The sequence below is a fragment of the Poecilia reticulata genome, linkage group LG23 (assembly GCF_000633615.1).
Source record: "Poecilia reticulata strain Guanapo linkage group LG23, Guppy_female_1.0+MT, whole genome shotgun sequence".
Classification (NCBI taxonomy): Eukaryota; Metazoa; Chordata; class Actinopteri; order Cyprinodontiformes; family Poeciliidae; genus Poecilia; species Poecilia reticulata.
This window is the reverse complement of record NC_024353.1, coordinates 15955972-15979198: the sequence shown is the minus strand read 5'-3', so window position 1 is coordinate 15979198 and position 23227 is coordinate 15955972. Positions and strand designations below refer to the sequence as shown.

General features: G+C 39.5%; 1 protein-coding gene across 2 annotated transcripts in view; it reads right to left on the bottom strand.

The window, feature by feature from the left end:
- Positions 1-14008: 14008 nt before the first annotated feature.
- Positions 14009-23227, bottom strand: part of camk1da (calcium/calmodulin-dependent protein kinase 1Da) — a 60240-nt gene continuing 51021 nt past the window's right edge. The window contains exons 5-11 of one of the 2 annotated variants that reach the window (XM_008401450.2): positions 22741-22867; positions 20334-20409; positions 17090-17202; positions 15793-15871; positions 15616-15703; positions 15178-15433; positions 14009-14659 (exon numbers count right to left, since the gene is read on the bottom strand). In XM_008401450.2, the coding sequence (XP_008399672.1) occupies positions 14535-14659; positions 15178-15433; positions 15616-15703; positions 15793-15871; positions 17090-17202; positions 20334-20409; positions 22741-22867 (864 nt within the window). In that variant the 3' untranslated portion in view covers positions 14009-14534. The remainder of the gene's footprint in view (positions 14660-15177; positions 15434-15615; positions 15704-15792; positions 15872-17089; positions 17203-20333; positions 20410-22740; positions 22868-23227) is intronic. The other variant, XM_008401451.2, reaches the window with a different exon arrangement.

Sequence of the window (23227 nt, the reverse complement as noted above, 5' to 3'; positions counted from 1 at the left end):
GTGCTAGTCAAAATTCATTTTCGCAGCTTCTCATCTTTGATCATAGAGGCTGTTGACGCCCAACAACAATTCTTGATAATTCCTTTGGCTATGATCATGACTCACAAACATAAAAATGCTTCTTTTCATCTCTTCGTCTCTAATTGCTAATTGCGTTGCATTGGGGTATTTCTTTGTTCTCTTTGTCGTCCAAGATGGTGGACAGTAAGTGATGTTGCGTTCCATTTGTAGTTGGAAATTACAACTTCCCAAGTCGGATAAATCTACTGATACGCTTCCTGAATTCAGACTTCCCACTCGGAATGTGGGCGAAGTGCCAACTACCCCCAGTAGTTGGCACTGTAGTGGAGAAGTCGGGGGTCCCGAGAAGTCGGGACTGGGGGTCTTCTCCCAGTCCCGACTTCTCATTTCAAAATGGCCTCTTCTCGTGTCGACAACAGTAAGCACGTTGAAATCCTGGCTTCTCAACTGGAACACGACTTTTTCCAGTGTGACGTCAAACCCAGCTCCACGTTTTGATGTAAATAGAGCGCAGCATTAGCTGACATGCTACTACTGCGAGCACAAAGCTACGTTCTGACAACATGTCACCTGAAACATGTATCCTAACATCATGTAGTGCATTTCTAAGGACCTGCTGACCCGATTCAGTGAACTCACATCTGGCTCCTGTTGTTGATGTTTTCATTCTAGGAGTTTGCTAAAGATCTAGGCTAACGCTAGCAGGTTTACTCTCTGTTTTAAAATGACTTGATAAATTGTCTCATAGGATTATTTTTGTGGTACTTACAGAAAAAGTTGTTCTATAAAGTAAGCACCTTGCTTTAAGCATTAAAAATGGATTTAAAATTTATGGACTTGTTTGAATGGTTGCCGTGGGAGATTGAAGGATTTCTCAAACGAATCAAGGCAACACTCCAGGTATGTTTTTGATGGTGGCATAACTTTATAACACGATAAAAAGCTAATAAAAAATATGCTCTTTTTTTAAACACAATACTGCCTATTTAACATCATGTCAACTTTTGTAGACTTATTTGTTTTTTAGCAAAACTACCAGATATAAATGCCACGTAAAGGTGGAAAAAACATACAATTTCATACAGACGAGAACTGCTTTGAACATGTTTAAATATAATATTTTAAATATTACCAAAATCTGGGTCAATGGAATGCTGAAAAACTAACGAGGCACAAACACAGTGGTTTTGGAGAGAGGCTGATCAGAGACGCCGTAGTAAGTGTAGATGTGAATGTGTTTGTGTTACAGAAAATTATGTGTGTGTGTGTGTCTGGTCCGTCAAGTGACTGGAATGTTTTTATGTGGGCCGTGGTTTTCTGACCAGCATGGTGTCTCTGAGATATTCCTCTGATTTAGACAGGAAAGCAGTGAAAGGAGGCTGGTGCTCATCGTGTCACGAGATCTTTCATAATGAAATGAAAACAATTCACTGAAGCTCAGCGGGAGGCAGACTGGAGGAGACTGGCCCATCAAAACACTTTTTTTCATTTTGTACAAAATGTTTTGTGCTCTTTAGCCATTGCATGGAAGCATCGCTAATATTTTGGACCGCGTGACCCAAATTAGAGATTTAAAGTGTCATGTTGGATTTCAGTTTCCTGACCCACATGCAAGTTCACACAACACCAGAGAACACTGTTCAGTGAAAGTTTAATGCATTTCAAACGATACAGTCTGATTGTGCTCCAGAGGATGGGTAGGCGGGTCAGCTCAGGTTCTGTTCGGAGAAGGGAGACTTTAGTAGGGACCGGAGTTGAGAGATCTTGATTGGATTAGAGGGATACGCTTACTGTTTCTTTCGGAAGGTGGCAGCACGGAGGGGAAAGGCTAGGATCCGGGAGCGTTCTGGATTAGTGATGGAGAGGGCAGGAGAGCGGCAGGCGGAGATGTCCGGTCTTGGCAGGAAACGCGTTTGTAGTCCAGACCTGGTTCTTGACTTGATTCCTTCAGTTCATCGGTTTCTGAGGGAAGACCAAAATGTTACTTGAAGTCATTTAACAGAACATCCTCAACATAATTTCTGGTTAGACTCTGACCAACAAGTGGGACCATCGAGCGATGAGTGACGGCTCCACTGCTTCTTAAAAGGTCCACCAGTCAATCACTCGGAATCCGCTGCCGGTGCGTCAGCCTGTCAAAACTCTGCCCCGAAGATCCTCTATAGGAAAGAGTACCCACACTAACCCGAATCCTAACATAAAGAGGGTGCAGCAAAAGCAAGTGAGGTGGATTAGCAGAGCTGGACAACTGATGATGTAATTAAGGAAAGTGAGCTGTAAGTATGTTAAAAGATTGTCATACAGCAACACTCTTCAGCCAGAGGAGTTAATTGTGTGATGCAAATGTAAACGGATTTAGCATGTAGACGTTTTTTGTTGTTTACAATGCAGTAGCTCTGTAAAACACATTTTTAATGACAGTGGTCCAAATAGAATTCTGAAAGAAAATTTTAATCGTCACAGAAAACATACACTAAGTCAGTACAGATCATAAACATTAGTTCCGCTAATGCTAAAGCCCTAAATTCAACCATGTTGAAACCTCCCATGTGTCAAGAGAACGTGAAGTTCTCAAAACATTTCATATGTGTGAATTTTTGCATATTTTTTTGTAGAAGTGTTGTGTACTTCTGTTTACCTTATTTGTTCATTTGTCGTATATTTGCCATTTGTGCAATAAAGATAAAAAAAAAAGAAGAGAGAACCTGACCAACGGAAACGAACTGCTACGTAAACAGTCTTCACTCCCTTCAAAATAAGAACATGATTAAAAAGACTAACTACTCGAAGGATTCATGACTTTAACACAGATGTCTTCATTCAACTGAAAGATTATAAAACCGCCAAGAAAATGACAGCTTTAGAATTTATCTAAAAAAAAAGATTTATTGGACGTTAAGTGTGCTAAATGTTTTCAAAGTTAGCATAAACGCTAAACTGAAACTTTGCTCCGCTATTCGCCCAGTAGGAGAGTAGCGGACCAAGCTGTTAGTTTTGGTGTCTGTATTTATTTGAGATGGGATCTATAACTATCAGCGTACGTGGGTTAGAGAAAATCCACAAAAAATGAGAATTGTTTGCACCTGGTTATTCAAAATCACTGACCGAAGCTGCTAGTTATGCCTGGGCTACAGAACCCTGCTTCCTAAGAATGTGGACCATCTTTAGCTTTAGACTGAAAGTCAATTTTAAGTGTGATAATGGTCATCTAACCCAACAACACGTTCAAATCTTTCAAAAGAAAGAGAATGTAGGTGGAAAAACACTTTCATCTTGTGGAATTTTAAATGAAAATGGATCAAAAAGTAAAGGACACATTCCTACAAAAGATAATAATTCCCCAGTAGCTTCCAGTATCAGTGAGGGGATCGAAAGCAGTTCCCTAGGGGGAACATACCATTTGTTGGTCCCCTAAAATGATGAGAAGAGACACTCTGGTATGCCAGTCCTGCTGACACGGTTGATCTCTGAACGCAGCAAAAACTCCAAAACACGTCAAGATCTCCGTTCTGACTGCCGCCAGGCATGCGTGTTATCTCGCCGCTTCAGATATCGGCTTGTAATTAGTCTTTTAGGAGCTGCAGTATATGTGTTACTTTGCGAAGAACGACAGAAAATGTGAGCAGGGTCCTTAGCGACAGGAAGGCTGAAATTGAAGAGGACAAGTTACAGATAAGTGGGACAAAAGTGGCTGAACTGCTGAATTAAAGATGAGGAAAGAGAGAAAAATCTGTTTAGCAAGTCCAGCAATCAGTGGCTTCCAGCACTTCCAAGCAATTAGAGCTGTGAGCCTGACATCAGCCCGACAAGCACATCTGCTGGAACAGGATTCAACAATTATTTACTTCTGTTCCCTCGTGTAGGATGTTTTCTATTTACTTAGGCAGAAAAGGCATAGAGAGACTTTGATTTAGTCCTCTATTTCTCTGCTTTTAATCCATGAGCTTTGTAGTGCGAATGTGTGTGTGTGTGTGTGTGTGTGTGTGAGAGTGTTTCCATTCCTCTGTTTTTGAGATGAGATAATGGGGAGAATAATCTCCAGCTGAGTCAGAGGAAGCAGCAGAGGTGTAGAGGCCGGACCTGTGGGAAGCCAGTCCAGGGCGGCTAATGAAGGAGCATATCTGGGACGAACGAAGCCAGGCCTCCAGCAGACCGCTCAGCCAGATAAAGTCAACTCTAACCACACTATCTGTTATTTCTGCTGAATTAAAATAAAAAATCCTAGCAGTATGGTGCCTCGCTGTGAACAGCCCCCTTTGCTTTGATACCGCTCAATAAAATGATTCAAGCCTGCTGTGACTATGATCAATTATAGATCACACCTTGCCAATAGTTTACTCTGTTCAAACTCGACGTACGTCACCTGGTGTAGCTTCTAGATGCTTTATGTTGTGAAAAGCGAGACTTGGAAATTTGATGTGCCCTAATTTAGGAATTTTTATTCATTTTATTCTATTAATCAAAAAATACTAGTTTTTATTTTATTTGTTTGTACAAAATTTTATATTTTTGTCTGATTATACAATTTCTAAACAAAACAATACATCAAATATTTTAACCAAACATTATTTAAATAGTCACCAAATACCTATTTTATTCAAGGAGTTTTTTTGAATGATGCATTTTACACATACTTGAATATTATTATTATTATTAATTATTACTATTATTATTATTATTTTGTCTACCCTAATCACTGCAGAAATAATTCATTTCAGAATCTATGGCAGTAATTTAAATTGATGTTCTGGGACACTGTCACTTTCATTCCACTCACATTATGTGCAAGAGCAAGGTGATTTTATGCAGTTTAAAAAAAAATATATATATAATGATTTTTTTTTACTAATTTTCTTGAAATTGTGATGATAAAGAAAAAAGTTAGCATTAAGTAAAAGCTTAAGCACCAAATGCTAACCGCTAGCCACCTGAGGACTTAGCATTATTATCTAACCATAATGTTTTCACTATTAGCAAAAGAAATAAAAAATCAGTTCCATTGGTGAGAAGCTGTGAAACTGCCAGGAACGTTTGAGGGAAAACAATGAATACCAGAAAGTACCCCTGGCCCCCTATAGATTCCCAGCCTAAGCTAAACGCCCATTTTTATAAGCTAGCAACATCTGCCCGCGGCATGTTTTGAACTCTTTTAACCCTAAAAGCCTTTTTCCACCAAGGGGTACTGAAGGTAACACCTGCCTTAAGTGTTTGTAACATCTGTCTTTTGTCTTTCAAACATCTGCTATGCAGCACATCAAGGGTAAATGTTGGTCTGGATGCTCACCACTTCTAATCATACAAATGGAGAAGTGGTGAGAACCAAAGTGGAAGATTGACCAATGAATGTTACTCTCGTATGCTAAAGAGCTACACCAGCATGGTATTTCCTGAAAGCTAATGCTAAAGCCCTAAATTCAGCCATGTTGAAACCTCCCATGAGTCACAAGGAGAACGTGAAGTTCTCCTTGAGTTTTTCCACATTGCCAAGTTAGAAATGTCAGCGTGTCATTTCACATTTCTTAGAGACAAATCAAGAAAAAGTAGCAAAAACGATGAAGCACGAGAAAAGTTCAACATTGTCTTTCAGACTGAATCGTAAAGCTTACTTTTTAATTTTTTATTTTTCACATACATTGATATGACTGGACATTTCAGATTTGTGTGTACTATAAAAACCATAACGTAAAATGAATGTTTTATTAGCCTGACTGTTTATGACTGGACTATTTGGAGTTCACACATCAAGTTGCCTTTATTTGTCAGCCTGTTGTAGACGGACAAATGAAAAGACTCATTTGTCTTTGTTGGGGTTTCCAGTTACCTTCGAGGTCTAGTTTAGTGACACATCGGTCAAAGAAAAGTATCCAAGCTGCATCAGCTCTCCTGAAATAGCAGAACCACTGAGTGGGTCGTGCTACTGTCTGATTGAAAGGGGGATTTGTCGTTTATTTGTTGTTCAGTTTTTCTTCTTCTTTGGGCAGATAGTCCCAACCCAATGTGGTTTCCTACAGGTTACTGAGTAGTGCAGTACTGACCTTTCTTTTTCGTCCTGTTAGGTTTTATTTGGCAGATTTTTTGTGTCAACAGTCAGCAACTGTTCAAGGATGGAGAGTAGGACTAAAGTATCTCTGAAGATAACTTGATTGTATGATTTATGACAACATTTCATTTCCCTTTGAGGCAAACGAAGCCTTTTTGTGTCGGTCACTTTGTGCCCGAGTTCTCCGTGTTCCTGCCCGAGTTGATGTCTGTTATGTTGACCTCTGTTTTGCCCCCCACTTATTTTTGATATAGTTTTGACACTTTTCCAAATAAACTAAAAGTCTATTAGAAAGCAACTGGTCGTGTTTCTCTGGCTGGTTTGTTCCTGTTGAAACCAGATATTTACATAAACTGAGTGTAGCTCGTGGAAGGAATATCAAAAGGTTTGATGAAAGTCATACAGCTCTAAAGACCTTGGCGTGTTTAACATTTGAATTCGAGAAAAGTTACAAAAAATTATTCTGAAAAAATGTATGACCACCTTTTCTGGGTTTTTAGCAAATAGAAATAATTTTGGTAATTCCAACTAAGCTATCTCAAGAAAGGCTTGGTCAGATTTAACTTCAAACAATAAGACAAAAAATGTTTGTGTCTTTTTAGTCCGTTTATGTTCATATCTGGTTTCAAATGCATTTACCACTTTTGCATGTGTTGAGACTGGATTTTCTGCCCCTTTGTAAATGAAGACTATAGAGTGTGACTGCTCTGTAGCCACACTATCTTACATCCATACAAACAGACAGTAGTCAGCATACAGTCATTCAGGTTTTATTCCAGAATAACAAACAGAATCAGTTTCTGCAGCCTGTGTCGTCATGGTAGGTCTGATATGTGAACATGATTGTCGAAGGCATCTCAAACACAAGCCCCATCAACAAAAAGTCATCATCATCATCGTCGTTGTTATCATCATCCCACCACAATAAATGCAGCAGGCGGCGCCCGCTCCGGTGTCGTCAACGCGACAATGGTGCACAAGATGGGAGTTTGTTGTGGTCACATGCAGAGAGTAAATACGGCCGGCTAGCTAGCTGAGCTGGCTCTGGACGAGGACAACCACAGAGAGACGCAGGGCCCCGGCTAACAGCACAGAGAAAGTTTCAGTCCAGACTCTTCTCAAAGACAGAGCTCCTACAGCCTGCAGGGCTTTCATCACATTTTGTATGACTGATAACGAAACTATTGAAGGGATCATTCGTAATTTGAAAATCTGTTAAAACCTCTTAAGGAATGAGCTAGCTGTTTTAAGCTAACAACTAGCCTAAAAATTGACTTCTACCGTCGCAAAACAACTACTATCTCCAAAATGTAATAGGGGTTTAAGCTAGTGCTATTTTATGAACCTTACTATAATTCAGATGTTTTTATTAAGCAGTAACTTCCAAAGAGGCCAATGACTATTTACAGGGGAACAGGAAGTAAAAGACGGTACGCCAACAGTAATCTTCCTGAACTGAGAGGAGAACACGTGTTTTCAGGCAGAGTAACTGCCTGTCCACAACATAAAGGTCACTCAAGCAAGTATAACATTTTCAAAAAATTTTCTCTGCCTTTATACCTAAGGAAGGGTTCAACTGACAGAGCTTGTAAAATCAGGATCATTAGAAAAACTTTATTCTTTGAACTAGATTTGAAAAACTCGTTACAAGATTTATATCTCATTAAAAACAAAATATTTTATACAAGAAAAGTTGTAAGAGTAAAACAATATCTAGAAGAAACGGCATGAGAAGAAAGAGTCACGGAGAGCCCCTTTATGCCTTTTCAACCGAGGAGCATATTTTTATATCACGTTAAAATGAAAATATTTGTTATGATGGGACGTTATAACAAAGAGATACTGTTAATTTATTTCCAAATTCCAGCAGAAGTTAAATGCTTCTGTATATCAGGCAGTTGCTCCAAGTGGAAAAATGTTACATGTTTACTTCTCAGTTCATGTTTCGTGTGGGAAAATTATTACAGGTGCACCCCTTCCACCTTTAAAAAGGTAGCAGTTTCTGTGCAACCACCAAGTGTAATCTGAGCTTTTTGGTCTTGGCTACTTATGGAATAGATGTTAGCTTTAGCTTGATGAACCAACTGTTAGAGTAGGGAACAAGATTATTTCTTCTGTTTGTTTCTTTTTTCCATCTTCTTTGACTAGGTATACATTCTCAATATTTTGTTTCACTAACTTGACAAGAACTTCAGCAGCAAACTAACTGTATGAAGCCACCTTCATATCAGCACAGTGTCTGGATGCTCACCTAAATCAGGGAAAAGTAAGTAAATCTCCCATTGGGTCATTATTTTTTTTCTATAAAAAGGAAGGAAGGCAAGATAGAAGTGAATGCTAACGCTAGGGACTCAACTACAATTAAACACCAAATAATTTTGACACCTTTGTATCCTTTCAGTACTGTTGCTAGCTACTAACACATGCTAATTTTTCTAAATTTCCAATGTTGGCCTCCTAAGCTAGCCAAACGACTCAAAATGCTTCTGTTTTTATCCACTCCCTGACCAAAAACTGACGGCGAAAAAGAAACTGTGTTAAAAGGTAATATGAAGCTACATTTCAAAGTAGTTATTACACAGCCACTGAGTCAGTTGGGTGAGGGACCCTCAGTAGCTGTGTTTCCATTAAAAATGTGTGCAAAACTTTGTCAATATTCCGCTAATGTTGAAAAACCATTTCGCAATTGCAGTGTTTTACGTTAAGACATAATTAAAATAACACGTGAATAAGTCATTAAAGAACATCACTACCTTCATCACTACCAATTGTCTTAAGTCTGCAGACAGGACCAGCCTGATAAAACCATGATTTATTTTTCCCTCTGGTGCCCATTCTAGACATGCTTCACCTTTCAAATTGAGTCACTAACTTTTACATATTACAACCAGCCTTCAATGTTAGTATTGAAAGCTGCTGACATATACCAACACAAAGTCATACAAAATTCTGAAGTGGAAGCAAAACCTATTTAACTAATTAGGTTATTTTATTTAGGGGGATCGGAGAGAATATAAATGCATACCAAATTTGCTAAGTGTTTCAAAAACTGGAAACCATTTCTCATTCTCTGTTCACTTCATAGTCATTCACCACGTTGTGTTGGTCTGGGACACAAAATCCCGATTCGATTTGTGGACGTTTGTGATTGTAGCGCAACAAGACAGGGAAAAGTTGAAGGCGTTTGAATATCTTTGCATTAAGGTGGTTATTGGTATGCAGGCGGAGAATAGTTGCTCAAACAAGCAAATAAAAAAAAAAAATCATTTAAAATGTCCAATGGTTTACTCATTTTTCTTTGTATAAACTCTAGTTTAATATATTTATGAGAATTATTCAGTAAAAAAATCTGAACACTGTTCACAGGACTGAAACTCTTCCTCTGCTATTTGAGGGCTCATGCATATCAAACTGTGTATATTTTTACACAATACAGAGATAGTAACACCGTAACAAGGGCATATAAGATAATGCAAACACTCAATGTGAGATTGAATTCTAGAAGCACTTTTTCTCCCCAACATGCTTGTGTTTTTTTTTTTTTGTGTGTGTGTGTGTGGTTGTGCACTTCTGCGGCATCTTCATAAAAAATAAAAATAAAAAAAATAAAAAATCAAAGGAGAGTTCAAAACAGTCCATAGCAGTGTGTTTCTGAGTCGATCACAGCTTTGGATTTCTTCCTTTAGAATGGCAAAAAAATTAAATAAAAATAAAAAATCATACGCCTGAGTTCTGCAAGTGAGGCTGTTTCTGTTCGGCTGGACGGACGCTGACGGTGTTTCTGAAAACTTACAGCAGCGAGGAAGTAAAGGGGAGTTCAGCTTTTTTTTCTTGTTGTTTTAACATTAAACATTCCATAGATGATACAATCAGCTTCCCTCATCCATTCACAAACTCCTCAACCACAGATTCCATAAATATCTCCAAAAAGATCATTTATATTCACAATCTATTTACAGTAGCATGATTAATGTGAAAAAAAAAAGATTCATTAAGATGTTTTTTTTTTTTTTTTAAACAAAAACAAAACAAAAAAAAACAGCGGACATAAAAACTACAGAGGAGCACGATCCTCCGTTTCCTCTCAGCTGATAGTCTACAGCCTGGACATCACGTTTAATGTCAGATGAACACAAAACATGAATTGGTGGCTTCGTTAACATCCCTATGTGAGGGAATTACATTTTATCTAAACAAAATCTACCTTATTTAGGAGCAATTAGTGAGGAATTTCTATTCTATTTTATTCTAAAAGGCAAATGTTTGAAATGGTCGAACGCGTAACAGGGAATTTGTTTTGCACTTCCTGCCAGAGCTGCTAATCTTTGCATTTTCTGGTCCCGCATTTAAGAAAAAGTAGAGAAAACATAGAATAGTTTAAAACAAAATCAAAAACAAACAAATGCATAGCAATCAACTGCAACATATACGGTCACAGCAATTAATCAGATTAAGGTGATCATTTGACTAAAGCCCTTAAAAGTTCCCCTCGGTTACGCAGAAACATACAACATACAACGCATTTTCGGGTTTTTCTATAGAAAAATGAAATGAGACATCACTAAGGGGAAAAAATGGGAATCATTTTTTGGATTTTTTTTCTTTCTGAGAACACACCGAACACTGCCATGTCTAATTACCTTCTTCAATTCTGAGTGGAGACGTGTTGCGTTGGAAACGGCATGAAGTAGATCAGCTGTTTGAGATATAAATGTCATATTATTGGAGGTATGTTGCATAATTGTGTTGAAATGATACAGTAAATTAAACGTGTGTGTGTGTGTGTGCGTGTGTGTGTGTGTGAGAATGAATGAGGCGTTTTGTATTAATTAGTTAGAGAGGGAGGCATATTTTCTAAATTATAGATCAATTTAATATAAATGATCAACATTTAGAATCAACTTATTTATGGACATTAAAGCCAGAATAATAATGTCGATGTCCAACATTTTAATGCCATTAAAATGCTTCCAGAAAGACTTTAACTGTATTCTGGGCTGTCAAAGGCATAACTTTGAATTTTCTGTTAAAATATGGCAAGCAGTTAACAATTTAACTGAATTAGGTAACTTTCTTCGGGTCTTTGTACTGTATGCAAATAAGCTAGTCTGACACAGGAAATGACCAAAGCGCAATTTGAGCATTTTAAAAAGACTCCGACGTGAAAAACCTCAAAGCGGTTCATGTATAATATTTAATAAACTTTTAAACTTTTCTTGCGCCTCATCAAAAAACAAATGTCGACTTCCACCATGTTAAAATATCTCACAACTAACATAAAGGTTGTGTGTTACCGTTTAACGGAACATTACTGAAAAAAAAAAATCTTAACTGTCCCGTGAAGAATTGTTTAACATTTAGTAATACTGGTACATATTTGCAAAATAGCCACTGAAATCCTGCAGACCGTCAAACGTTTCCCGTTACGGAAACACAACGATTCTTTACCAACACACACTGTATGCAAACCATCAGTGAAGCTACAGCCAAAGTGACCAATAATAATGACCTCAAACCTTAAAAGAAGAGTTTTAGCACTGATAAAAAAAAAAACTACAGCAGAGAAAAAGAAAGAAAGAAATAGATCAAACCATGCCGCAAATAATTTTAATAAATTGTAATTTAATAATAAATTGTAATAATAATAATAAATTATTATTATTATTATTATTAATAAATTGTAATTCTGCGACCAATGTTCGGACTGAGAAATGTCTCGCTGTGGTCCCTTTAAATCAACCTCAGGTGATTCCTAACGTACCAAACGATGTGGCAGATTGCGTTTTGATTTACTGCCAACCCCTCGGCTCCAGATGTGCTTTCATACCCAGCGTTCACCGAGACGCGCCTCTTCTTTTAGCAGCACGACTGGAGATAATAAAGATATACGGCCAGAGAAGGGGTCAAAGGTCGAAGGGGTTCTAGATTAGTTTGCAGATGGAGATCAGCCCTTTAGTTTTAGTTTGTGTTCCGAAATGCTTCCTTCAGAGTAACTCTGCCTTAACCGCTTCAACATGAATCAATTTAGTCTAAAAAAAAAAAAAAAAAAAAAATGCAAACAAGTCTTTGGCTACATTTCACAATAAAGGGATTAGAAAAAAATTAGCATCTAATAAGGACTTGACAATCTGATATGTGTGTGAGAGTGAGCTCCTGGCAGTGAGCAGTTCTGGTTCTGAATTATGTCTAAAAAAATAAAATAAATAATAATAATAATCAAACAATACTACCAGTTGGCTTTTTAAATCAGGGTAATTCAAAATAAGAAGAAAAAAAAAGAGAAAACGACGATTAAACACAGAAAACTTAAAGGAAAGAAGCTAAGCTAGCAAATCCATAAAGCTAATATTAAAATAAAACAAAACAAAAAACCCCCCCTAGCTTATATCTAATCAGGTAATAGTTTCAAGAAGTCTGCAACAGAAAGGACCAGTTTTGTCTGTATCCTCAAAGTTCATGTCACACGGCGACGGGATAAGAGCCGAGCTCAGATCTTACAACTCGGATCGTAAACCGCAGCCCAGAACGCTTCCTGCAAACAAAAGAGGAAAAGAGAAAAAGCCAACAGAAAGCTGGAGTTGGCCAGCTCACAGTGCAGCTGCAGGTTTCCCTGAGGACAGCTTAAAGAACCAGCAGGTGAGATCATGGCTTCGTTAGAGAGAGGGGAACAAGCAGCAGGGAGGACGGCATCCTGACGCATCCTGCACCCAACACCTCCGCACTTAAAAAAAAGAAAAAGTATCCACATCCCTTGAACTTTTGCATGCTTTGCCATATTAACGACACAAGCTTCGATGCCACCAGGGGGCCTCAGAACGATGGAGGGAAGATGAAAATGACAGAAAAAATGACTCCAATAAATGTGTTCAATCATTTTTTTAAAATAATTAAATCTACTCCTTTTTTAAAATCATTACAATAAAATATAAGTTAAAGTAATTTATTTAACTCTTATTTGCCAGTCAAATCAAGCTATAATTGATCAATTTGAGGTTAGCATTTATGCTAAACACATGTAATAATTATTGAATAGTGAAAAATACCTGCAGATAAACATTGTAGAAGTTGATGTTTCTTTATATAGTAGCTCTGCCGGTTGGCTTGTTAGGGGGCGGCGGGTCCGGTCAGAAGTCATGGAAACGTGTGGGAACCCCCACCTACATTACATAATGACTGATGAAATACGGTGGTGGCAGCATCATGACAAACTTGCTGAAATGTGTTGCAATGTGACTAAAAAGCTCAAAGGGTGTGAATACTTTCTTGCACTGCTGGCGGGTCTCTAACTCATCCAGTGGAGGCAGTTCTCAGGTAAACACAGACCTATTTCATTCTCTGCGGCCCGCAGCTTCCTCTGTGTGTCTCCTTTAAAGGGTGATTGTTACAAAAAAATAAATAAAAAAATAAAATCATCCACCGAATTCGATAACTTCACACAATTAACCTTTACAAGACATCCGTTTGTGTTTCTAGGTTTACAATCTTCTGTTTTTTCCTTCTTCTTCTTCCTCCGTCTGATAAATCCGTGTGCATGGCAGCTAATTGGTCAGAGGCAACATGTCTGACCTTTCCCTGTGCAAAAAAGATAAAGCGCATGTCTCCACATCTCCAAACAGTCACATGGTACTTTTAAAGCACTTCTGCAAGCGTGAACGTCGAAAACAAGCGGCTGAGGAGATTTCATGAGGCTTTCACCCAAACGTATCAACATCGGTAGAGTCTGCGCAAACAAAGAGGGCTCGCTGCACAGAAGACGGTCCGACTGCGTTTCGCATCGATATTCAAAACACAGAATGCAGTGAAGGTGATATGAGACAACGGAATTATGGGAAACGGGGCGTCATCGAGAGGAATGCCTACAGAACAACAGCGATGAAGGGGCCGACTCCTCGTCAGTTATCTCAGCTATGGCTTATTTACAGTAATCACACCAAAGTGGCGATGCTCTGAAAGTTACACATGCCGCCTTTAAAATGAACAGGAAGAAGAAAGAACCAAACAATCCAGTTGCCAACAGTCAAAAATTGAAAAAGAAAAAAAATCGGAATAAGCCGAAACAGGACAGCCCAGATTCCATAAGCCCCACCCCCACCAAAAGTTGCAGCGTAAGCACAGAGCAGCCGACCATGCAGACTTGCTCGGTGAGAGTCAGTGGATGCCTTGATGCTACGAGAAGAATCCTGCAAACTATCCTTGTGGCCGTAACGTATGGCAATGGCGGCGTCAATCGTCGTAAGGGTTTTGTGGGTAATGGAGTCCTCTGCTCTCCTTCGAGCAGGGCGGGGAACTAGTTGGGCGGCATATCCAACAAGAGAGAACGCATCCAAGAGCGGGAAGGACGGTGAAGAGTACGGTGGCAATCTTCTCTGCTCGTCCCTTTCACATTTTCTTTTTTACGTTGTTGTTGAAACCTTAGACTCTCTCGTTCTCACAGAGCTGTGGCCTCCCAGCTGGTGCCCCGCGGGACCTGCCGTCACTTGGTCTCTGTCATCATCGGGGCGGGCACCGCCGACTGGTGGGGCCGGTTCAGCTCCGTTCCGGCGGCCGGGGAAGAGGCGGCAGATGCCAGGCTGCAAGGGGTGACGGGCGCAGGGAGACCTAGTGACAGGAGACAAAGCTTAGCGACGGTTTCTACACATTTGGTTGTCAGACATAACCTAAACCAAAACGCACCCAAGACTTTGATGGTTGGCATGAGATCTTTCCGCTGATGAGCTGTTTGGTTTTCTCCAAGTATGGTGCAATGCATCATGGCCAAAAAACCTCAAATTGGTAATTTTCCAAACAGCTTCTGATTTAATTGAAAGAAGCTTCATAAAGTCGTTCTGTTACAATGTTTTTGAGAGGTTTCCTCCAAACAGCTCTCTCTAATGAGCCATACCGACCTTCCCTCTGGCTCAGGAGAGGCTGTAGAGTTTCCATCTTGACTTGCTGATGGTTTGATCACTACTACCTTTCTATTATTTTCCCTCATAAGTGTTATGGAAAAACAAAGGGTGGATGTTAAAATGAACACCTTACAGTCTCTGTTTGTATCACTTTTAGTTGGAATTTCTTTTGCACTAGTCACAAACACACTCTCAGACATTTCTGTCCCTGTGGCATTCCTGACTCACATTCTTTGCGTGGAGCGGCTACGTTGTTATCTATGGAGGAGTTCTTGCTGGCGTTGCCGTTGGTGGCCTGGCTTGGCGCCGCCTGGCCGCTGTTTTGGCTCTGAGCGGTTTGGTTCTGGCCCGCTTGGCTCTGGCTTTGGGCCGGCCTCTGCGTCTGGCTCGGCCTGGGGTTGGAGGCGTCCATACTGCTGCCCATGCTGCTGCCAAGTTGTAGTCGCCTCATATGGCGCACCACAGCGGTGGCGTTGAATGCTTGCTGGGGAGGAAAATGAAGGAGAGAAGATGGGAAAACGCAGAAATTGTAATATTCTTACATTCAGTCAGTGAAAATACCACAGAGCAGCTTTCTATCTGATAGAAATGGACCTAGTAAAACTGCAGACATGCAGCAGGGAGACTGAATAACAGTGATAATGGACAGTAATGGACAAAAGTTACCCTCCATTTGCTCTTGGCAAAGTTCTTTCTGATCTGCCGGCTGACTGACTCATGGATGTTCTTGCAGAGTGCTGTGTCCCCAGCGATCCTGAAACATACATTTATATTTTTACACAAACATACATTTGCTGCCTGTAACCATCCTGCCGGTGCCTCCACATTGTGTGTTTCTCTCACCAGGGATGTCTGAGGGCCTGTTCACAGGTGAACCTCTTGGACGGATCTTTCTCCATCAGACAACTGATAAAGTCCTTGGCTGAAAAGATAAAACAATATAAATCAAAAAATAGGGATGAACAGCAGTGTAAATTGATAATGCCTGCAAGCATATGCAGCTTTAGATAATGGATTGAACACTGAAAAAAAACAAACATTGAATTTGCTTAAATTTAACAAATATTTTTTGTTTGTAAATGCAACTTAAGCTCATAACTTCCTGTTTCCTTGAGGTTATTAATATGACATGCCACAACAAACCAATTTTTTAAAGTTACGCTTAAAAATCGGAAAGACCTTACTCATTGGAGACATTAGTCGTCGGAGGAAGGTAGGGGTTTGATCTTCATCAGACATTAGACACCTGCCTAAAAGTCAAACACAGCTAAATCTCCAAAGCTTACTTGGGATCACTAAGTCTCCATAGCAACCATTGGACACAATCTACAGGACAACTGGTTCTTTGGAAGATATTCCATTAAAGAGGCTAACATATAATCAGGCCCCGCCTTTTCTGTCCTCATAAATGTTACATCCTTGCGAAGCAGAGGGAGTGGCATGGAGAAGACTGCTAGCTTTTACAAGTTTCTGTATGGTTGAATGTGGACAGTGGGAATCTTTATTACAAAATGTTACACAAACTCAAAATTGCATAAAAGTAACTCTAACTCAAAACGTGAATTGGATATCTGGAATGTTCTTCCTCTTCTGCCGAGTAAAGGCAAATTTTATCTGCAGTGACACCTGCTGTTTAAAAGCTAGAACTGCAGGGAGTGTAGCGTAGAACAGCTGAAGGTATAAACTCCACAACGATCCAAAACTGATAGTCAAATCAACACAGACAAGGCTTTTTACCCAGAATGCCACTAGAACAGAGCAAATCTATGTGGCTTTCTATTGGCTAAGAGCTCTAAGAGGCGGACGCGAGGTTTTACATTGGGCTAAACGTTGTTACTGTTTCTTTAACTGGTCTGAGCAAACTATGTGAACATCAGCTTTACCTGACAGAACACAAATAGCACTTAATCATCAGGAAATACAGACATCAACACACACAGCTGGTTCACATGGTACCATGGTGGCGACACATAACCCAAGTCACAAACGCACATAAACATGATCGTTCCCGTAGAATGAGGTCAGACATTGTGATGTAGAAGTGGTGTGTGATGCATGTGAGGCCCACGGCAGCAAGGAAATGGCTGAACACTCGAGGAAGGAAGGAAGGAAGGAAGGAAGGAAGACGACTGAGGCTCACCGGAGTCTGAGATGTCGTCCCAGTATGGGGCGTCGAACTCGTAGTCGGCCTTAAGGATCTGCTCAAACAGCTTAGAGTCGTTTTCATCATAAAACGGAGGATAACCACACAGCCTGCAGGAGACAACAGTCATTTAGCCAAAAAAGAAACTATTTAGTGTTCAGTTTTATTGACAATGTGAATGCATGTGATTGTAACAAGACAAAAAGAGGCCAAGTTCCTGACTTATAAATACTTTTTGTGAGGCTCTGTATACGGTTACTCTTACTCAGCAGAATGAATCACTTTAATCCCATTAATAACATATTACTGGTTTCCAGTCTGGGTAAAAACTATTTATTAAGACGTTCCAGTCTGATTGTTCAACATGAGCCAACTAAGAACAATGTCAGAGCTGCTGCTCAACAAAAAAAAAAAAAAAAAAAAAAAAAAAAAAACATCATCTGCTCCTCATTACCAAAGAGCTGGACGCACCGAGAGACTTTCATAAAACTCATTAAAATACCGTTCTCCATCGATTCACATCGGAAAACAGGAAGAAAGGGGAAAACACACCAGGAAGAAAGGGATTGGGACTGTACCTGCCGCGAAGACAGAAAAGCGTTCTGTCCGTTTCCCTGCTTTCCCATTTTCTTAAAGACGTACCTGTCACTCTGCTGACTCTCCACTCCATCTAGCACGCATGCTAACATGAACACACACACCAGGACTCGCCTTCGTCCTGGTGTGTGTCTCCTGAACACTCGTCCATGACCGCGCACTACAGATCTCGGCTGATTATCATGGATGATTACTTGATGCAATCTTTTCCACCTGAGCAGCAGCTAAAAGCTAACAAGGACTGAATCCCAGCGCTAATTATCAGCAGGAAGCTGCTTGTTCCCTGCTCTCACACACACACACACACACCCACACACACGCACGCACACACACACTGTGCTGCCAGGAGTTTAGAAAAAAAAAGATGATCGATTGAGCGGTCAGTACAAGGAACACGTCAATCACTGTCCTGGCAACTCTCTCTCCCACCTCTGACTCCTGTTATGCTGACCTCTGACCCTTAATATCTGACTCTGTTGATAACCCACATGATATGGAGAGGAATATGTGAGGATGAGCAGTGAGGTAGAAAGTAAGCTGAGAAACACCAGCTGCGTTTCCGTTACCATTTTGACCAATGTGTGCAAAGCTTTTTCGATATTCTGCTAGTGTTGAGTAAACACAATTTTACAATTGCCGTGTTTCTGTTAAATGCAAAACACAAAGCCACATCTGAATAAGCTTGTTCATATTATAATAATTAAAAATCATAGTGGTGAATGATGAAAATATGAGATATATTCATATTTCGGTCATCAGAGGAGATGTTGATGTCTTATCGAGGCGTTGGAGCGACAAGCCTCTTCTACTTGGGAGCGGCTACATATGTACGCAACGTTTTGTGGAAAAAGAGCAGCTATGGATTCAACTCTTACGAATGACAAACTCACCTTTGGATGAACTGTGCGATGCTGTGAGAGTCTGGTACTCATTGTCCAAGGATGCTACAGATAAGCTGTATAAAAACTGGTGTCATGTGTAAAAAATGTTTCCGTTGCAGTTTTTTGCAAAATGCCTCTACAGCTGAAAAACCACCTAATTCTAGCGCAAAAACGTTTTGATGTAAAGAACTTTTTTTTAAAAAGTCACGTTTTTTTAAAAAACTCCCCCCCCCCCCCCCGTTGCTGGAATGTACTGTAAAAATAAACCTGATTGATTGATTGATTGATTAAAATTTGCTGCATACTGGCAATAAAAAAAAAAAATTTGCTGACCTGAATTGATCACATGCTTTTTTTCAGGCCTTTCATAACGTCAGTCATGATTTTGTTTTACGAAAAAGAAATAAAAAAAAAAGCAAAAGTGCTAATTCATCCTAAAAAAAAAAAGATCAACATGTAAAAGTCACTTGTTGAGCGTTAAGCCTTAAAGAACCTCATAATCTTAGTTCCACAACGTTCTATTTTAGGATCTCAACTCTTAAGTTTTCACATTAATAAACTATCATATAATAAACCACATTAAGGAACTATCATTGTCAAGACGAATTGTGCAAAATATATGGTTAGTGTATCGTCATGAAAATGCTAATATTCCTTAAATGTCAGCTTGCTTTTTGAATAGGCAAATGTTGAAGTTTCATTGAGAATAAACAATCATTTTCTGTCTTTGATCTGTTTAGCAATCAGCAACCGTATTAAATGATTATACTTGCATTACTGATCAGAGGAAAATCTAAGAAGCGAGTTAGTTCAAATAATAATGCTGTTTTGGATTTTTAATTTCATTTCTTGGCTCGTATTTGGAAAGTGTCAAAAACGTTGAAAACAAATCTCATCTCCTCTGGTCTGATAAGATCATGTTTGGCTGCCAAATATTTGTTTGCTTGCGATTGTGTAACTGCTTGGGGTAATTAGTCCTGTGAGCTTCAAAGCTTGTGATGTCACCGTACAAACTCTCAAAAGCCAACGAAGCGAGACCCATGTACAACAAGCGAACAGCAGAATCTTATAAGCTTTGATAGTTTTATACATATTTTATTACACACTTCCAAACATTTTTAGTTAAATGATTTCAAAAGCAAGCAGAGTAGCAGCCACAACCAGGGGGCTGATCATGACTGTAACTTGCTCTCTGAACCATTTGAAAGGTTTGTTGCAGTTTATCTTTGCATGTTTGACCAAGTTAGTCAACCTGTTGTTTTTGTCAGTTTCAGTTTATGTAACATTTATTTTTCATTGGCTGTTGTACTCGTAATTGGACTAACTAAATAAATTAAAAGTTGTGTTGAACATGTTTGACCAAGCTTGTGAAGCTGTTGGCAGAGTGTTGCTGTACTGGTGCAAATAGTTACTAAATAAATGTCTAGTTTAGTACATGTACTGTGTTTAAGAAAAAATGGAATGTTTCAAGTCAATTCATCTGCTTTTCTGCATCGGATCAGTATCAGCCGATACTAAACCTCAGATATCAGTATCGGAAATGAAAAGAGTGGATTGGTACCTCCCTAAAAACCATAAATCAAATTTAACTTAGTAGGAAAACAGGAGGCCCAGTCAGCCTCCTGAAACAAAATATAATCATTTATCTGGATAGTCTTCAGACAGAGGTTTCTGTGTCATACCTACTCATCTACTGAGCCTGTGTGAGGCTGATATGATGTTTTGAGGAGTGGTGCAACATTGTGAGGAGGGCTGGTACTCACAGGATGTAGGCGATCACTCCGATGGACCAGCAGTCCACCGCCTTGCTGTACGGCTTCTGTGCAAGAACCTCCGGAGCTGAGAAAGACAAAGGCAAAAAGCCAGTAATGGACCTCATGTGTTAGTGTTGCATGTGACTTTTACATAAAACTGTTTTTTTTGTTTGTTTTTTTACATAAAAACAGTTTAATGGGCATGACAAGAGGGAAAACATGCAGACACATCATGTCTGTCCAAATGGAAATCACATGGCAGCTGGTTTTATGGTGGGAAAGCTGCTGCTGGAGCTCCAGGTTCTCACGGCTTCAGGATTCTACCTGACAGAGAAAAACATTTGTTTGTCCAGTTCAGATGTGAGCCTGAACATCCCAGACATGAAGGGAGACCCGACACCTGTTGGGGAATGTGTACACGGTGGTGTTTACTGGCCCGTTCTGACTCACTGTGAAGGCCTGTGTGAGTGTTTCTGTTTTCCCGGATTTGGGTTTAAGACGATTTTTACACGCTGAGGTCACGATTCCTGGTGGAATCTCTGCTAAAACTGTCTTCAGCACAGGCGTGGGCATTTATCGTATCGCTTAGCGTGACAAATTTCTTAATGTAATAAGAATTTTGGTTTATAGTTTTCTCTATATGTTTCATCGTCAGATATTGCGATCAAATTTAAGTCCACATCACTCTGCCCTGTTCAGTATCAGATATGTTGTTGCAAATTCACTTTCCAGCCAGACAACTATAAAAACATGAAGAAAAATCTATAACAGACTGCTTACTTTTGAAGAACAGGAATCTGTTAGAATGGTGCAGTCAAAGTCCCGACATAAATCCAAATGAGAACTTATAGCTGGACTCAAAAGGTGTCGTTCACAGGCACTATTTATCTAACATGACTGATCTTGAGGTATTTTGTGAAGAAAACTGAGCTCAAAAGATGATAAACTTGCAAGAAGCTGAAGGGTACATGCAATGTTTGTGAGCTGTTGTTATTGGCATAAATAAATCAGGGATAATAATCAAAACCCAATATGGAGTTTCATTGCTTTTGCAACAACACTTTCAGCTATTTTACAGCCGCTACATTTTAACTTCCTCTGAAGACGGCAACAGGCCGACCGGAGAGAAATGTGAATGAAGGTTTTGTGCAAATATGGTAAAAAAAAGAAGTGGAAAGTTGGAGTGCTGTGTGTGTGTGTGTGTTTGAATGCACTGGAATCATTAGACCAATAACAAAGAAAATGTGTCAACAAAGTGTTTTTCAAGCACAAACCCAGTGAAGCCGTGCTGGGTTCCAGGAATCTGACCAGTTTCAGTTGTAAAGGAGTTAATGCTGGAGGGGAGGCGGAAACACATTTGCCAGATAAGTTCTGACGTAGTGAACGCTCCCATCCACTGGCAGGTCTGTGTCTTACCAGAGGTGCGAACCATAGAACCTTTTCTAAGTTTAAGCCTCCAGGTTGGAGGGAAGAAGTCTCCATTTTTCTAAGATGTGTGCTCTATTCTTACTTGCAACCTCTCCATCTTGCAGTCACCATCTGACAAAATCACACTTTGCATAGTCTGGCGGATTTGCTCCAAACTAGTAGACGGAAACATGGCTAACTTAGTTTTTCTTTTGTTGCAGCATTTTAAAAGTTTGTTCAGAATTTGCATGACATTTTGATGTAAACATAGCTAATAGCTGATAGTCATTTAAGTAAGTCTAAACTTATAAGATTGATGCTTCCCACCATGTTCAGAACTAAAGAAACTTCTTGAACAAAAAGTGAAACAAAAAATGTTCAGCTGCGATGTGTTCGGGATGACTAAGACTCTACACCCATGTATGATCTCTTCTTCTGCAATGCATGCACACAAACGGACAAGAACGGACGGCAAAATGAAGATATTTGAAGCCACCTTTTCACAGGAAGATAACGGTACAACAACGACAGAAAATCAGAACGAAAAACCTGGGAAACGTGTCGGTGATGGATCTTGGTGAGTTACTCTGGTGCACAAAGCAGCGAACAATAGAGAACAAGACCTCCTGTAGGCTGGTGTGGCAGTTTATAAAGAGTAAGTCAAGGTCCTGGTTGAAGCATGGAGTGACCATATAGTTATACGTAGTGATGCTTTGATGAAGTCATTGCAGCTGTCTTGTTAGCAAAAATGCTAGTATTTGGATCTATACAGGCAACCAAAAAAATTTGCTGGAGATCATAGCAAGATTATATTAATGAGGTGCAGATGTGATACTGTGTGGTTGTTAAATGTAATGTGAAGTGGTTTAGGGTCCTCTGGTGCTATTCAACTACAGCTATTTACCACTGGCTGACATGAGATCGTCTTCTCTTTGTGAGTTCAAACAGCTATATTGATTAATGGGGTAAAAATTAAATGTTAAAAATGTGGGAGGTCCGACTGGCTTACCCACGTATCCTGGCGTCCCACAGGCTGTGGACATGACGTCGCCACTGCCCTCCATCTTTGACAGACCAAAGTCACTTATCATGATCTTAGATTCGTCTTGTGGATTGAAATACAACAGGTTCTCTGGCTGCAGGAAGGCAGAATGGAATAAAATAATGTTTTTTCACATCCACTGCTTTCTAATGGATGAATTTATACATCAGTGAAGAAAACAGAGACTTTTTGTCTTGGAAAAGCATTCTCACACCCTGGAAAGGCCCACATTTTGTCAAACCCTACGGAAGCCGATTTTGGACACGAAAGAAAAAACATAAAAGCCCAACAGAAAGTCATCATTACAAGTTCTAATATTTCTAATGATGACTTTCAAATTCATAATTATGAGATAAAAAAGGTTTGCTTCAGTATCTCATAATTATGACTTTGAACTTCATAATTATGACTGTATCTCATAATTATGATTTAGAAAGTAAAAATTATCTCATGA